The 18,255-nt window shown below is 45.6% G+C and overlaps 1 protein-coding gene across 14 annotated transcripts in view; it reads right to left on the bottom strand.

The window, feature by feature from the left end:
* Positions 1-18,255, bottom strand: part of Bcorl1 (BCL6 corepressor like 1) — a 64,364-nt gene that overhangs the window by 15,414 nt on the left and 30,695 nt on the right. For all 14 annotated transcript variants that reach the window (XM_035450083.1, XM_027433480.2, XM_035450079.1 and 11 more), the window contains 7 exons: positions 16,230-16,395; positions 14,909-14,989; positions 12,568-12,966; positions 9,373-9,596; positions 4,113-4,334; positions 1,772-1,938; positions 451-596 (listed from right to left, as the gene is read on the bottom strand). In XM_035450083.1, coding sequence (XP_035305974.1) covers positions 451-596; positions 1,772-1,938; positions 4,113-4,334; positions 9,373-9,596; positions 12,568-12,966; positions 14,909-14,989; positions 16,230-16,395 — 1,405 coding nt within the window. The remainder of the gene's footprint in view (positions 1-450; positions 597-1,771; positions 1,939-4,112; positions 4,335-9,372; positions 9,597-12,567; positions 12,967-14,908; positions 14,990-16,229; positions 16,396-18,255) is intronic.

Raw genomic sequence — 18,255 nt, forward strand, 5'->3', positions numbered from 1 at the left:
GAAGGGCCATGAGGAATAAAGCTTCAGAAAGGGTCTCAGAGGTACCATGTGAATTACAATCAAGGAGAGATGGCAGAGACAGCAAAATGGGGATTATCTGTTCTCTACCAGTGCCACTGCATTCAGAGCACCTGTCAACATATCTTGCTCCCAGATAAGAGTATAGCCAGTCTCCCACTGGAAGGCCTCCCTGTAGGAGGTTAGGACCTAACAGAGGTAGTGAAAAGCAAGGGCCTTTTTAAAATAGATGGAGACTCCAGCGACAGTGAAGGAATATGTGGAGAGGGTGGACACCCTTCATGGGGGCTGTCTAGGACAGTTACTGAAGAGCCTCTCCTCACCCCAACCCCCTGCTGCTGCCGCCGCTGCCACCACCACCACCACAGGCTGAGGAGTCCAAGGCCAACCTGAGGATACTGGCTGCAATTCTGCTCTATGCTCTATGCTTACCACTGAGAAAGCGCTTCATGTTATCACTGCTGGCCAGCTTCATGGCTGTCTGACCCGAGTAGGTAGCCAGTGTGGGATCAGCTCCATACGATAGCAAGAGCCAGATGGTCTCCAGGTTGTCATTGACCACAGCATCATGAACTGGCCTGTGGAGGTCAGAATAGGGTCAGTGAGACAGGACTCAATGGGGGAAAATTTTAGGCTTTGGGCTACCATATTAGGAGGAGGGGGGTGACACAATACCATAGTGACCTCGGGGTACCCACAATGCAACATGGGTAAGATTTAGAGCAGAGAAGCCACCTCTGTCCTGCAACTTTTACTGTATCTGACCATGACATTATCTTCTTTTTCTTCTCCATGTCTCTCTCTCTCTCCTTAATGTCCCCCCTGCATCTTCGGACAGCATCTAGAGCACAATGTAGATCTACTACTGGTTCAGCAGAGAACAGGTCCCCGGTGGAAGTTAAATGAGGGTGGTTTTTGAAGAAGGACCCAGACGACTGCTCAAGGGCAGGGATGTGTAGGGAGGCTCCCATACCAGGTGGCAGCCAAGCAGAGCCTGTACATTTTGATCTGGGTCCTTCTACTTGGTATGCAGCATCCCTTGAACCCTTGAAACCTTCCTGAAGTAGGTCCTTTGAGGAGAGTTGGTTTAACTTCTCCAAACACAGCAAGTATTTATGCTTGTCACTGTGTGTGCATTGACATGTTATTGCATGTACTTATTTATTTATTTATTGTGTGTGTGTGTGTGTGTGTGTGTGTGTGCGCGCGCGCGCGCGCGCATGAATATATGTGTGCAGAAGTCAGAGGACAACTTGCAGGAATCAGCTGTCTCCTTCCATCATGGGAACTCAAGATAGCCAGGCTTGATGGCAAGTGCCTTTACATACCAAGCCAATCTCCCACACCCAGGTAGCTCATTGTTTAAGTGCACAGAGACCAAATTACAAAACCAAATCTGGAATGTCACCCCAAGATTAGCTCCCTGAGCACCCTAAGGCATCAATTCACATGAGACAAGTGGCCCACCAGGATGACATTCAGGAAGGTTGAGTGGACCTGGCATGGCACAGGATGAACCCTGGAGAACCTCAGCCTTTCTCGAGTCCAGTATGGACTGACCACCGAGGAACTCATTAGCTCCTGCCCTAAGCTGGTTCTCTTCAGCCCACAGAAATCCTTTCAAAAGGCTTCCTGGTAAGGCCTTTTTGACGCTAGCAGCTGGACATGCTGCAAATATCCAGGCTGGAGTAAGACCTCCACAGTGAAGAACTGAACTGAGGTTTGAGACTTAGCAGAGGAACAGCTTTCTTGCCTTGTGCCATCCTGAGAGCTGCAGTTCACATTAGCCCCATGTTGCAAGAGGATGTTGAGGATATCAGTCCAGCCCCGGGAACAGGCCTCGTGCAGGGCTGTGTAGCCTGCGTTGTCACGGTGATTCACATCCTCACTATGCTTCTGGAGGCAGTAGAGAACAACGTCCTGTGGGGATGGGGACAGCTCTGTGAGCAAAGAGAAGTCTGATTTTTGGAGTCATCCCTGTTAGACTCCACAAGTGTCTGACAAGTCTCATAGCCTGTCCTCTATATGAGGGAACAAAAGATACATTTCAATATCCCCTGTGAACAAAGTCAACCCTCGGTCTCCACTGCCAGGGCCCCACCCATCTCTGAGCTGTTCCCTTGACAGGAGGAAGAGATTTCATCTAGATGGTGATCCCTGCTGCCCAGAGCTCATGTTTGTGAGTTTTACGAGACACCAATGGGGAGGCCTGTTCTTGACAGGGTCATACATTCCAGTCACTGCACCAAGCACAACTTCCATTTTGTTTCCTTGTTTTGAGACAAGGTCCCAGGCTGGCCTTAAACTACCCATGTAGCCACGGATGACTTTGAATTTCAGATCTTCCTATCTCTGCCTCCGGAGTACATGGCTTACAGGCATGTACCACTCCACCCAACATATGCCATGCTGGGAATGGAGCCCAGGGCTTTGTGCTTTCCAGGCAAAGCATCTGAGCTATGTCTCCAGCCCCACAATACATTTCTGTCACTCAGCCTCAGGTCATGCCTACCTTCCACGGGCTGAGGTGACAAGGTGACAAGACCAGATGTAGAACTCAAATGACTTGAGGCATTCCTGCTAGACTAAGACAAGGTTATGAATAAACTGGGATGGAGGCTGGCAGTGTCATTGACTCACTGGCTTCCAGAATGTGGTATCCACCATTGTTCTGCTGTCAACACTTGCAGGTGGAGAAAGCTACTGTGGGGCTGGGCTATGGCTGTTGCTGCCTGCATACAGAAAGCACTCTGCCACCTTTACGTAGAACTCCTATGCCCTCACTAATATAGGTGTGCCCACTCCTGCCCAGACCAAGTGCCAGCTCTGGTCTCTGCTTCTCCAATATGTGCCTGTTGCATTGGTGATCAGTGCACATTCAGATCTCCCTGAGAGTTATGCAGATGCCCACACTAAGTATTCAAGAAAGGTAAAGCGGCTGCTTGATAGGGACCCCATGCTCAGAGCAGTCTGTACACTTATAGGTATGAAGGCCAACTCTGGAATGCAGTTAAGTTCACATCCACAAGTAAATCCCGAGGAAATCATGGAGGAGGCAAAGATACATAGTCAAGTGTATTTGTGTCAACCAAAAGTAGAAAAGGATGAAAATGCACTCCAACAACATTGAGCCTCAGGTCAATTTCATTGGGTAAATAAGGAGTCCTTCCACTCCTCAGCACTTGCAAATCAAGATTTTCTGAACTCAGACGACACAATTTATGGGTTTTATTTTTTGTCTTTTGAGACAGGGTTTCTCTGTGTAGCCCTGGCTGTCCTGGAACTAGCTCTGGAGACCAGGCTGGACTTGACCTCACAGAGATCCACCTGCCTCTGCTTCTTGAGTTCTGGGATTAAAGGCATGTGCCACCACTGCCAGGTGGGGTTTTTTAATTTTTATTTTATTTTTTAGGTAATCAGAGGTAACTCAGGCTAGCTTTGAATTCACTATGTAGCTGAGGTTTGCCTACCTCTACTTCCCAGGGGTTGGGATTCCTACCAGGGGAATCCACTACACACATGCTGTCATATCATTTAATATTGCTAACTCTAGGCTTTTCTTTACAATAAGATCAACCTCAATAGGCTTACATTAAAGTCCTTAAAATGACAAGAGATACTGCTTTCTTTGTCTTCCTTCCCATGTATAAAGAAGGGGAATTAGCTCTGGCTTTGTTTATTGAACATGCTCTTGTCCCTTCTACATGAAAGTCAAAATGAGGAGAAACTACAGGAGATAACAGTGTGAACGATTATCACCTCCATGTTCCTTTTGGTTGGAGGAACCACTACACAGGCAAGCTAAGGCAAAGTAAAAATTCCAAAATCCCCTTCCTTGCTAGTCTAGGGACGTAGCGAGATGATATTATGCTACTATTTCAATTGCATTTATCCTGAGTTGACTTTTCAATGAGCTTACCTTCCCACATACTGAGATAAGACAAGGGGCGAAGCAGCCTCAGAGGCAATGTAGACAGTAGAGGGAGACCAGCCAGACTTGGGCCCCAGAGGAGCCATTGGCATAGCTGCTCCTCCCTGAGGTCCAGGCCAATGTCATCCTGTCACTGCCTGTCACTCAGGGAGCTCTTACTCACCTTATAGCCCAGGCGAGCTGCTCGCTGCAGGAGGGTCTCCCCAGCATTTTTGTTTACTATGAGTCTCCGTGCCTCTGGGGGGATCTGTCTGGCAGTGGGTGACTCTGAGGCCTCTTCTGGGCCAGCACTTCGGTACTTGGAGGGTGTACATGGTTCTGTGGGCTTCACTGGAGAGGGAGATTTGCAAGATCGTGTCTTCTGCTGGCTCCAACGACCTTTGCTCTAGAAAGAAAAAAGGAAGTTCTAGGTCAAGCCAGGCAGCATATACAACTCATCATGGCCGTGCCAGAGCCCCCTCAGCATCTGCACTCATGTTGTACTTTACTGACAGTGTGCCAAGCGGCCCAGTGTCAGCTTGGAGACTGGAAGCTAGGCTAGTCACTAGCCATGTAAGGTCATTTTCAAAACGAAGAAGGCTTCTACATTTCCAGGGGTGGATGTTAAAAGTGTAAGATCTTCAGTCCCACAAACCATGGCATGGCAGGAGGACTCAACATTGGGCAGAGACAGCCGAGCTTCTCTAAAGCACCTGGCATGAGTCTTCTACCTGTTGTTGAGGTTTTGGATAAGCAGTGTCTGTACATAATAAGAACAAAGAAACACAAGAGACAGCAGCCTGACTGGCCACAATTTTCAATACCTTCACTCTGGTTGTCTAAACATGCCCCATACCCAACCTTACAGGCTTTCCCCATCTTTCATCACACCATGGCCTAAGATTATGTTCAGGCCCATTCAGGCCAGTGGATTGTGAGGTTCTGGAACCAGACAGGGCTGGGGTTGAAGTTTGCTTCTGCCATCTACCAGTTACCACACCTGAAGTGCAGCCTAACTCCTCTGAGCATTACTTTCTCCCTTGGAGGACCTTTGAGATAACAAACTACTACAAAGGCAATGGACCACAATGTTCTAAGAGTTCTGTCCTCAGAAGTGACCCATGGGTGCTTCCTTTTGCCCCCATTTTGAATTGAAGGGACATAGAAGGTTCCTATGTTTGTTCTCCTGTACTTTTCTTGGTCTGTACTTTTACAGGTCACTTGTATGTCAAACTTGAGTTCTAGATGAGCAATAACTGTGTTGAAGTAACTGTATTCAAGGAACCACTGTATTCAAAGATGGAAGCAGCCTCAGCTGCATATGGCTGCAAGTCTAAGATATGAAACTGAATGATAACCGAGGGAGGTTAGCAGGATTTAAGTACAGCAGGCATACAAGAGAGACATGAATCTACTAGAAGCCAGAATTATGACTAAGGCAGTGGCCACCATAATGGACCCTGAGGACCCTACCTCTGACAGTTAAGCTCTTATGTCGCTCCTTTTCCACACAGGATAAGGCTCATCTAAGTAATCAATAGGAGACTACAAAGGGGGGAGTGTAACTTGCAAGGCCAGGCCCCAAGATGCTGTGGTTCCTGTATGGTTCTCTCTCAAATCAGTTTCTTTGGGGAAAGCCAGCAGCCCTTTGGGGAGACCCATGAGGAAAGGACAAGAGACCTTCTGCCAATAGCCAGCTGCATCATGCCAGCCCTGTGCACGAACTACACTGGAAGCACAGCTTCCCAGTCTTCAAATAGACGTAGCCCTAACACCTTGACTGAAACCTCATGTAAAACCCCACACTGGGCTCAGCTAAGGTGCTCCTGAATTCCTGGGCTCCAGAAACTATGAGACATATGCTTATTGTTGTGTAGAGCCACTAGATTTTTAGAGTAATCTATTATGCCACAATCGAGCTTACACATATATTTACTCAAAGCCCTCAGATCAAGATTTCACTTAAGCTATGTCTTCTACAATATTCTACAACACTCTAGCCCCAAAGCCTCTTTCTGCATATCCAGAGCATACTTACAATCGTATGGTCTGACACCTCACTTCTTTATTTTCTTGCTGTTTTCTATGGGTAAGCCTTGCATCCCCTAGTAAGGCTTTCTTTTCTTTTTAAATGTTCTTTAGGACTGTGTCTCACTACATTTCTTAAGCTGACCTCCAACTCAGGGATCATTCAGCCTTTCTTTACCCTCTATGCCTGGCTCTCTGGTTAGTTCTTATGCCATTAGGGGCACAGTTCATACTGTCTGTCACCTTCTCTTTTAATGCTTCCAGCACTAAAGTCATAGCTGGGTACATCATCAGTCACAATTATGTGTTGACTTGATCCAAGCTGTCCGTCTGAGTACAAAGCCCTGAGTAGTCAGAAAAGTTACCTAGAGAGTTACATAAAGTCAAGAAAGGTACACTAAGACAAAAGAAGCAGGTTCAGGGAATCTGGTAGATCTGAAGATCATAAGAAGGAATGATCAGTTTCCACGAAAACTAATAGGGGTGGAGGTACAGTCCCTAGCAAGAAAGCACCAACCAATAAGGATATGATAGTAAGCTAAGCCAGGCTCCAAAGGATAAGTTTCTGGAGGCCAGGCTGCTAGAGCAAGCAAGAAGGCTGCCTGAGAGGGGGAGGAGTGAGAACAAGTAGGGAGACCCCTCCCCCTCTCCTCTTCCCCCTGGCTCCGAGCCCCTGTGGGAAGAAGCCCTTGGCCAATGCCCCGCTTTAGTGTTGCAGGATCATCCCCCAATCCTCCCCCTGCCTTGCTTCCTACTACAAAGCCCCGTGCCATGGGGGCAACTGGAGCAGGTGGTAATGACTGGGAGAGAAAGAAAGGCGGGAGGGAGAAAGGGAGGCCCTGGGGAGAGACAAAACCCTCTCCACAAGAACGTTTTAGCAGACACATTGCCAGACAGAACCAGACAGAAGCGTAAGAGTGTGCTGCTGAGTGGCAAGCGGCTGGCTACCTTTGTGTGGGATAGGGCCATCTGAGTGTCCAGGAAATATGGGGAGGAGGCAGCAAGACCCTGGGACCTCTCTCTCTCAAAACTGCTTCAAGATGACAGTGTTTTCTGTCTACTTAGCCACTACCCAGAGATGTCCCAGAAATAGGCAGAAAGCACCTATTCAGAGACTGCAAGGCACACTGACCAGAGCTCCCCCTGAGGCAGACAAATGTGTTTCATGTCCTGATTCTGGCAAGCAGGACCACTGAGTCACCTCATACAAGTCCTTTAAATGACTAGAATACAAGTGCCTACCTCCAAGAAACACTCAGGAATTACAAGTGACAGGAGAGCTGGGATACGGCTCAGCAAGTAAAAGCAATTGCCATCCAAGCATGAGGACCTGAGTTTGAATCCCCAGAATCCATACAAAATCTGGAGTTGTGGCACAAGTACCTATAAGCCCAGCACTCTGTGGGAAGATGGGAGGTAGAAACAGAAGAATCCACAGAACATTTCCTGCCAGCTCACCCAGTGTGTGTAGCAGGAAAACAACAAAGATAATTTCTCAAACAAGTCAAGGTTGTCTTCTGCCCTCCACACTTGTGCTATAACATGAATCTGCATTTATACACATGAATGTATACACATGCCATGACACGAACACATATATTAAAAACAAAGAGCGACAACAGGAAAGATGCTCTTAGTGCAAATCGGGTTTCTGTACTCTTCAGTGGGCACCTATCTTTCTCATAATCTATGTGTTGCAGGGAACGGACATCCTGCCACACCAGGCTACAGTTTGTCATGCTGTACCTCTGGTTCTCTCCTTCCCGTCTCTGTCTGAAGTGCAAGGATGCATACCAGCCCTCAGAGAACATTTTATGGTTATCAAAGCCTGTCACAGACATTGCTTCCTTTGTTCCCTGTAAGCACCCTTGTGAGACAGAAAGGGCAAGGAGCATTGGCTCCCTTTTTAAAGATGAGCAAATAGACTTGAGTGTCTTGTCTAAACTGCAACTAGGATTCAATGAAGGAGGGAGGAAGAAGCGGTGGGGGAAGGCAAGCATCCATCCTTTCTTTGCTAGTATCACTCGGGAATTCCTACTTGAAAGCTAGACAGAAGGGTAAGAATCGTAACTAACCAAACCAGCCCAATGTGGCCTTTTGATTTTGGGCTGTCAATGACAGATACCTATCAGGTACACACTGGATCTTCACTTCCTTTAAATGTAAAAGTCACCTAACATGAGGACTGTCTTATTTTCTTTAGTGGTACCTTGAAGAATCTGACACCAACACCAGTTGTTATGAACTTCAGAACCAAATGAACTGGTGACTTTGAAAAAGATTCAAAGAATGCTTGCCTGACTAACTGGTGAGCACCCAACCTAGGCTTCCTCCAGAGGCAAAGAACAGGGCACAGGGTGAGGGTAGCAGCTAACCTGGACCCTCAAAAAACCTTGGTCTGGAGAACAAAATCCTGGCTTCTTACAAGTTGTATTCTACCTTGATTGTCTCAGAAAGCTCCATGACAAGTGTCTAGTGAGTTAAACTCAGACAAAAGCTTCTTGATTGATGTTACAAATCAGGATAGCACCCTGCCATACCCTTTCACCATACTGTAACTCAAAGGAGATACAAAGATTATTGGGGAAAAGAAATCAGGGGTCAAACCATATAGTTAGATATAGCTTTTGTTTCTAGTCTTCAAATCTGTGCCAACCCTTCTAAAACTAGTTTAGAATACTTTGGCACATACCAGTTGATCTCCCCTACTTGCTCCCTTCACCCTCACTGAGGAAATTACTTCTAGAGGTACCTGGTAGAAAGTCTGCCTCTCGTGTGGAGTACGGGGAACACTCCTCCATTGCTGGTGGGAGTGTAAACTTGTAGAGCCACTTTGGAAATCAGAAAATTGGCAATAGATTTACCTCAAGACCCAGCTATACCACTCTTGGGCATATACACAGAGGATGCTCCACAATACCACAAGAACATTTGCTCAACTATGTTCATAGCAGCATTACTCGCAATAGCCAGAACCAGGAAACAACCTAGATGCCCTCAACTGAAGAATGGATAAGGAGAGTTTGGTACATTTATACAATGGAGTACTACTCAGCAGTAAAAAACAATGACATGAAATTTGCAGGCAAATGGATGGAACTAGAAAAATCCATCCTGAGTGAGGTAACCCAGATCCAGAAAGACAAACAGGGTATGTAGTCACTCATAAGTGCATATAAAGGACAAGCAGACTACAGACCACAACCCTGAGATCCTAGGTAACAAAGAGGACCCCAAGAGAGACATACATGGATTCGCCTAGGAAGGGGAAAAAGACAAGATCTCCCGAGTAAATTGGGAGCATAGGCAGGAGGGGGGGGGTGTAGAAGGGAAGAGAGGAGGAGGGAAGGGGAGTGGAGAAAAATGTATAGCCCATATGCCCCACCCCCACATTGATCTCTTTGGTGACCACGCACCCTTGCCTCTTCTGAGACGTTTGCCATGTGCTTAGTTTTGCACTTTCGTTTTCCTGATGGCTTTTCTGAATTTTCAAGGCTGGCTGGTTCCTCCAGGTTATTAGGGAGGAAACCGTTTGGTGAGTCCGAGATCCCCTGGGCTTTGCTGGTCAAGAGAAGGTTCCTGTTCCTGAGGCAGTGCTCTGAACTTTGGGAGGAAGTCTTCTGCTTACGGGCCTTTGAATCTGAACAAGAAACAGGAAAGAATGACTGTAAGACAAATGGAACACCATCCTTCAGAGCTTTGCCATACAAATCCCTCCTCTATCCTCAAGAAACAGTTCCCAGCCCTGCCAGCAGGAGGCAGCCGATCTGGCTGGCTCCCCAAATGTGGGTCATTTAAAAAGATCTCCCCATAGCCCAGATCAAACCCGAATCTCTTTTCAGCCTTTTCTTCATCCCCTTTCTTTCTCCAAAATGAAAACCAATTTAGCAGTTTTGCTGAAGTGTCAAGTACAGTGGGATGTAAGATCAAAGTAGAAGGCTGACTTTATCTCAGTTCTCCCCAACTAACTGTCCTGTTTATCACTGTCTGAAGACACCAAGATCAACGCAACAGAAATTCCCCAGTCCAGAAGGTGTTATGGGCATCCTTAAGTGTAATGGCAGAAAGCTACTGTCTTCCTTGATTGAAAGTCACTGGTATCACTGGTACATGGCAACATCTGTATCTAGAATTGTTAATTTCAAAAAGGTCTGCTACAAACTCCACTAGCAAGAGCCTCACATCATAGGATCTGTCCTAAATCTCTTGTATAGGTGACATAAACCATTCCCTTGTGTCTATTAACAATAGAGTTGTATGGTTTGTATGTGTGGATGTATACGTATGCAGTTGTGTATGAGTGTGGGCACATGTGTGCTACAGTGAGCATATGGAGGTCGGGGTCAACATCAGGTGTCAGTCCTGTCCTTTCACCTTCTATTGAGGCAGAGTGTCTCATTTGCTGCTGCACATGTAACCAGTCAACCAAGCACAGAGTGAAAGGAGACGTTATGAGAATTCGATAGGAATAGGGTGATCTGCTTAGTTGGTCCATTTCCTACTTCTCTGACATTGAGCTGAAAGCCAGATAGTAAGTAGGTAAGGGAGACTGGAGCTTTCTGAGGAGCGAGATGGCTGTTGAGAAATTCCCACATGGGCTGGAAAGATGGCTCGGTGGTTAAGAGCACTAGAGGCTTTTGCAGGACACAGGTTTTATTCCCAGCACCCACATGGGTTCACAACTATCTGTAACTCCAGTTCCAGTGGATACCATGCCCTATTCTGGCCTCCTCAGGAACTGCACACATGCGGTGAACAGACAGACATACAAGGAAAGTACTCATCAACAACAAAAAAAAAGAAATCCCCTCAAATTAATAAAAATATATTTAGAAAAGAAATTTCTGCATAAAGAGATGTGCCAACACCAGTGGCCTCAATGCAAAGCTCCCAGACATACCCAAGAACAATCTACTTTTCAACAGTCCTGGCTGCCTGCAAACAAGCAGCCTTGTTTGCCTTGATCACTGGTGTTCTCCATGTTTACTGTAGATGTTCTAGAAAAGGCTAGCAAAGTCCCTATCACAATGCTGTGGCAACTTCTCTATGTGTGTACTAGGTAACAAATGGGACCAAGCAACTCCAAAGAGATCCTTTTGATTGAAAGAGCTGATAACTCAAGCTGGGAGTAGTGGCACACCCTGTTAATCCTAACACTTGGGAGGCAGAGGCAGGCAGACCCCTGTGAGTTCAAGGCCAATCTAGTCTACATAGAGATTTTCAGGACAGCCAGAGCTACATAATAAAGAGACCCCCTCCAAAAAAAAAGCAAAAAAGAAGAAAAATAAAAAGAAAGAGCTGATAACTCAATGAGAAACTCCCAAGCTAGGAAAGCAACCTTCATTAGAGAGGACTGGGTGATACAAAAGCTTCTCATCATCGTAACAAGAGGCGGAGGCCAATGGTTTGACAACTCATTCATGACCAATCCATTACGGTTCTGGCAAAAGAAGGGGAAAATTGCCCCACTTGTTCAGATAGTTGATGAAAATGAGCTCAATTACCCTCAAGTGTAGGGATAGGTATCATGTATAAATATCTCCACTTACAGAGTCAGAAATGAGGTTAAGCCTTCTTTGCATCATAGTACACCCAGGATCTACTGCCTACTCAATGTGAGCTGCTTTTGTTTTAGCTAATAAGGGGACTATACATATTTATCAGCAGCTCAAAGTAAATATACTGTAAGAGACAATTGATTGTTGCTTCCAGGGGCGCTGTCAGAAAATAAGGAAAGGCAAACATGTTCCTATGGAATCCAGAGATGAGCTTTTTGTTCCATTAAAAACCCACTATGGGAACTGCCCTAAACTGTACTAAATGAAGGATACTGGCTTGTGTCCTTAGACATGTCCTTAGACATGGCCACAGAAGGTTTTCTTTCTGAACTGCCTGCTTTCACAGTTCAGGACCAACAAACACTCTGCTATGTATGTCACCTCAAGACTTTGCTCAGACTCTAAAAAGCTCCTGTGGCTTTAACTGAGAAATCAGGTTTACCTATTTCACGTTTTTCTGTTGCCTTTAGGGAATATTCCATGTTGGTTTATGAGCAGAGGCATCCCAGGTATGACAGCTACTGCCTTCCTTATTTCTTTTGAGACAGGGTCTCACTATGTAAGCCAGGGTGGCTTCAAACTCACTGTCCTCTCACCTCAACCTCTTGAGTGCTTTGAGGACAAGGCTTATACCACCACACCTGGTTCCTCTTTCTTTTTAAACCCAAGATTACAAAAGAGAGAACCTATATTCTCCAACGACTTGACTCAAGCCAACCAGAACTCCCTAGTATAACACTGGCCCATGCCAAGAATATCACCATGGCATGGACCACAGGTTCAGATGTCTGCAAGAAACCAAAAGGCAAGGGTCCCCACGTCCCCAGCTTTCCTGTAGGTTAGTTTGAATTCATTCCTTCTAGATTCAAAGCCACATACTCCAGGTGGACCTGAGTGACCCCCTTGTGACAGCTGAAGACCATAGCGCCAGGTTCCTATCAGTCCTAAGGCCTTCAACTGGTGAATTGGTGAATAGGTGGTATGAATGCCACTGTGCCTGAAGCTTCCCAGCTGACTTCACAACAGGAATGAGAGTCCCACGGCCAATCTTACCTGCTCTCCCTTTCCGCCGCTGCTCTTCTTGTTCTGTCAAGTACTCCCCAGTCTGGTATTTTCTGCTCTTCTGTCGTCTCCGTTTCTTTCTCTTCATCAGGCCCTCCTCCTCCTCATCTTCTTCTTCTTCTTCCTCCTCTTCATTGGTGTCCCACATTTGCCGGGCAGCCTCTGTCCTCCAGGGCATCTCTCGGGCTCGCCACAGATGTCTGCGGCCTTGGCTCAGCAGGGTCTTGTCCTGGGCATGATGACTGCGGTACTGGGTGTCCCTTTGGGTCTTTCTCACCTTTCTCCTCTTAGTTGGGGTGGGAGACACCTCCTCCTCTTCCTCTGTAGGGAAGACCTCCTGGTTTCCCATGTCACTGTCTGCCATACCAGCAAAGGAGCTACAGATGCTTCCTGCGGATGACATGGACAGAAGACTTTCAGGTGCTTCTTCAAGGGATTAAGTATGGTACTGATACAACTGTCCTGGGGTAGGAATTCATAGACCTGAGTTCAAGTTCAGGCTCTGTCAGTTACTGGTGGTACATTTACCTCAAAGGACAATTCTGGGGCTCAAATGACGTCTTTCAGTCTGAAGTACTTACTTTATAGGGTCCAAAATAGCATACAATTATGAAGTACTAAAAACCATCCTTACTCACCCATGACACAATCACTTGAATTCATTTCACAAAAACATTGCTTAGTGTTTATACAGCAGCTAAACATAGCATGAAGGGTAGGAGAGAGCTACAGTTCTCTGCTTGTTAAGATGATCTGAATTGAAGGCAAGGGAGTAAGGAAGCCTGGTATTAGAACTTAGGCCCCGATAACTCTGGTATTAGAACTTAGGCCCCGATAACTCTCTGGTTCCACCACTATGGCCAATAGAGCTACCCTGACCAAGCAGAATCATCACAAAAGAAGAGTATCTCTAACAGAGAAGCAAGGAGTCTCTTTCCTATGACACAGCCTGACTCAGGCATGCCCCAATAGAACACAGCAGGGCTGTTTCCATTAAACTGATCCCACCTCCTACAGAGTAGCCAGAAGTTCAAGGGTGGAGTTTTCTCTCTAGTCCATCTGCCCATCCACTGCAGCTCTTCCTTGCTGCTGGGAAAGCACCCCCCCCACACACACACACTCCTGATCACCCTGGGACAAATAGCATCTCTCCTACTCTCCTGGGCCACCTTGCCAAGAGGCTATGTTCTCTCTCCTCACTTACCCTTAACTCTGCTAACAATAAAAGCACAATTCTAAATTGGTCTGGTTTTACACTGTAGAGATCTAACAGCTTCCTTAAGAAGCAACACTACCATGTTTCTCCGAAAGCCCAGCTGTTAACTCAACAAAGCCCTCAACCCCAGTGAGGTCAGCAGGAGACAGAAATGGTTAGAGGGAAAAAGCTGCCCTTGCCCAAAGCTTAAGTTGGTCAGACTGCTTAAAGATAGCGACTACCCCACTAAAGTTTGCATTATATGGACCAGACAGAGAACAGAGTGTTCTAGTTAATCTAATATTATGTTTAATACAGAATCACCATAGAGATCACACAGAAATCACCAATTTCCAAAGAATCAAACACAGCACAATGTGTTTAACACAAAAATGGGACTGGCCATAATGTAATCGCTCTTTGATGATTCAGAAGACACTTAAGGACTTTTCAAGGCCTCCAGGCCATCATTATAAGCCTCAATTACCATAGAGCTTGCCATGTGCTGAGGTGCCAGTTAACAGGATGTCAGATCACTGACTTTTTTCATTGGGCCATGTTTCTCCATTCCTTCCAATTTGCAAGGAAATCTGGGTGAATGGAGGCAACCATCTCTGTTCTGTGTACCAAGAGAGAGCCAGCAGAAATGAACACAAGCTGGAAACTATCTTCTTTAGACCCTAGACAAGGTCAGTGGACCAAAAGCTATTGTGCCTGCCCAGAACATTCAATGGCCTTTCCAATTTTGGTAATTCCTATCACATAGGGTGATGAGATTAAAGCCTAAAGGTTGATTTCTGTATTTGAGATGGGCCCCAATGATAATGAGATGCAAAACTTTGGAATGCAAACAAATTTCCTGAGCAGCAGGGGCCTTTCTTCTTTCCATCACTGGCTCTTAAGAGATAGTGTCAAACCCCTAATCTAACATAGCTAAGCAAACTGCCTAAAATTGTAGATGATCCCTCTGCCCCCACCCAGGACTCTCGTGTCCCTTTAAGGAGTCTGCCATTTTAGCCCAGGGAAGCAAAATCCCAACTGTCTACTTGCACCGATGGCAAAATCATTCAACCCACATGTCTACCTTTTCAAAGAAGCCAAGGCAGGGTTTTACTCTTAGTCCTTAGTCTTACTCACCAGACTGACTGCGTGTCCGAGTGCTCAGAACCACAGGGATGAAGTCACGAAAACTGCTCTTTGCTTTCTTTTCCAAAGAACCTGGAGTGATGTGTGGTTTAGGGGAAGAAGGCAGAAATATCACAATTAGAAATCTATAAATCAGCCGGGTGTTGGTGGCGCACGCCTTTAATCCCAGCACTTGGGAGGCAGAGGCAGGCGAATCTCTTGTGAGTTCGAGACCAGCCTGGTCTCCAGAGCGAGTGCCAGGACAGCCTCCAAAGCCACACAGAGAAACCCTGTCTCGAAAAAAACAAAAACAAAACAACAAAAAAAAGAAAAACAAATCTATAAACCAGAGAGCCCACATGGGATGTTCAAATGGGAAAACTAAAAGGTTTGTGCTGACCCTGCAGTAAGCCTGGCTTAACCCAACTGATTCTCCTTATGCCACCATCACTACCCATCTCTTTGGGAATGGTGGTTTAGAAAACTGGGGGCTGGGCCATTTTTACTGGCATCAATAAAGGGAATGTACCGAATCAATTCAACAGCATGCCCCAAAGTAGAGTTATCTGCCTACATAACTCAAAGGTTGTTGGATGCTCATTACGTTCTGAGCTGTAGCTTATTCCATACAATAGCAACCTCACTGGACCTTAGCAAGGTAAGGCAGAAGAAGTGGACACATGGAAACAGGCATACAAGAGCAAAGTAGAAGAGGTGGGTCGTGTCTGGTGAGCAAGATCATGAACATGGACTTCTGTAGCCAGAAATGCCTGGTCATCTCCCATGAAAGCACCGAGGGACCATCTATAACACACAGTTCAAGTATACCCCATACCCAAACCAAACATCTAGGTATCCTTAACTGATAAGAGTTTCAGACATCTGTAAACCTTTCTAGCAAGCTAACTAGTCAGCTATTTTTTTTTAGAATGGGAGTTTTCCAACATACCAAAAGGTAGAGGAAAAAACAGTGTTTATGAATCCCAATTCTGCTTTTTTTTTGTCTAAGTATTCTTACAGCTGCTTCTTTAGACGTTAATCCCAACTCATGGAAATGGCTTAGTGACTCTATTGTAGGACTCCTATCTATCTGTTTGCAAACCACCTTATTCAACATTAAGACTTCAGAATGTGTGGTACTCTAAGGCATTGGGCCAGAACACACCCGCCCTCCCTGGCTGTTGACTTCAGAGGTTCTAATTCTATCTCTACTCTACGGCAGAGAAGAATCCATTTTCTACTCAATCTCTCAGCCATTCTCTCCCCACCAAAATTCCAGTGCATCCCTCTGGAGCTCAGCCTATTAAGGTCATGCATGGCCTTTAGGGCCTACCTTCTTCATGACCATCAGCTCGTTTTCCTGGAGGCTGTGACTCTGGCTTTGTTGGCTTCCAGTGCTTGTGCTTTCCCCTGACGCCATTGTGCTCTTTTCCTGAATCTGAAGCCCCTCTGGGGCTTTTCTTGGTGGGTTCCTGGGGATCTCCAGACAGCTTCCGGCACTGTAAAAAGGTAGAAAGAGTTATATCTGAGATCAGTTTTGCTTAAGAATGTTCTCCCAGGGACAAGTTATGTGCCTGTTACTCACATGTGAATGTGTATGTCACAGTATTATAGGGCACACTCAGCTATAAAGGCTCTCGGGCTGAGTCAAATGCCCTTGCTGGTCACTTCAGGCATCCATGTAACTTTAAAGATGTCTGCAGAATCTGGATTCATGGCCCCTGAACATGCATCCAAAGTTGATTTTTTTTTTCGAGACAAGGTTTCTCTGTGTAGCTTTGGAGCCTATCCTGGCACTCGCTCTGTATACCAGGCTGGCCTGGAACTCAGAGATCTGCCTGTCTCTGCCTCCCGAGTGCTGGGATTAAAGGTGTTTTGTTAAGGGTTGCTGTGTGCGCTCAAAGATGAACTGTAGTCCATGATGGTAAGACTTCTTTATTCAGGTAAACACCAGAGCAAAACACAAGCTGTTGGCTGTTGTTCTACTGCACTACACTCTTCCCACTATGAGGGACTGAAATCTCTGAATCTGTGAGCCAAAACTATGCTTCTCTCATCATTTTCTCAGGTACCTACTCACTGGAATGAAGACTAACACATGTGTTTTCCCATAATCACATCTGTATCACATTCCAGTACGGTTATCAAATTCTAGTTCCAGCAAACAGGATGGCAGCTATCTTACTGATGGGATATGTGAGGGGAAAGAACCCTCAATTCTCCATGCACAGGGAGTACCCATTACCCATTACTCAGCAGAGGACTAAGCTGAATGAAATTCAAGTTACTATGAGTTCCTATGAACCAAAGTGTTAGAAAACAAAGAACTAGGGAGAAAAGAGGAAGATGATGCTTAAAATGTGACCTCCAGGTACATCCAAAGAACAACTATTTTAAGCCAGGAGAAATAAAGTTAAATGCACATAAAATTTGAACATGTCCTATTTATTTCTAAATATTGTTTTTAGCTGCCTCTCTTGAGTATAGATCATTAACTTTTACTTCCTAAGATAGACATAACAGAACACCTAGGAGAGATTTTTGCTTGTATCATCTGCCAGGGCAGCAGTGAAAGTAAAAATATATGATGCACTCTAACCAGAAGTTGGGAGGATGGAGAAATCAAGATCAATGTTCAGGTTAACAGAGTTTTGAAATATGTTTCAAAGAACAAGAATGAAGTATAGGCAGCATTAAATGAAACATAATTCTTTGGCAGGCAACATGCATTAGCAGGTAAAGGTGCTTGCTGCTACATACAATGACCTGAGTTCGATCCTTCATACCCACACAGCAGAAAGGGAACGGCTGAAATTCTCCACTGACCTCTACACAGATGCTGTAGCATGCATGTACCACATATATGCGCATGAGCACAGAAAACAAATATAAATGTAACAAAATTTTTCAAAGAAACGTAATTCAAACAAGGAACAGGAGCCTAGTCTGCCTCTTAACCACCCCCAGCAATGGATTGTTTTGAATTAACACCTCATCTTCGCTTAGTTATCAGTCACATGGTTCTCAACAAAATGGGACCTAACAAAACACCTGGATTACTTGGTTTCCAAAGAAAAAAAACTGGAAGTGCTGTTTGTCATCTCCTTCTCCTGTAACTTTATTCTCTGTTCCCTTCATTTCTCAATTGGCCTACTGAATTACTCATCTCTTATAGGAAGGGCTATGCCTACTTGTCATTAAGTCAACATGGCAAGACATAAGCTCCATGAGGGCAGGAGCCATTCTATTTGTGAAACTGAAAAACAAAAGCAGCCACTGACACCAACTGAGTGCTTAATTATGTGCCAAGTACTATTTTAAGCACTTGTACACCATCTCATTAATTGTAACAGCTTTAC

This window comes from Cricetulus griseus, chromosome X (genome assembly GCF_003668045.3).
Source record: "Cricetulus griseus strain 17A/GY chromosome X, alternate assembly CriGri-PICRH-1.0, whole genome shotgun sequence".
Classification (NCBI taxonomy): Eukaryota; Metazoa; Chordata; class Mammalia; order Rodentia; family Cricetidae; genus Cricetulus; species Cricetulus griseus.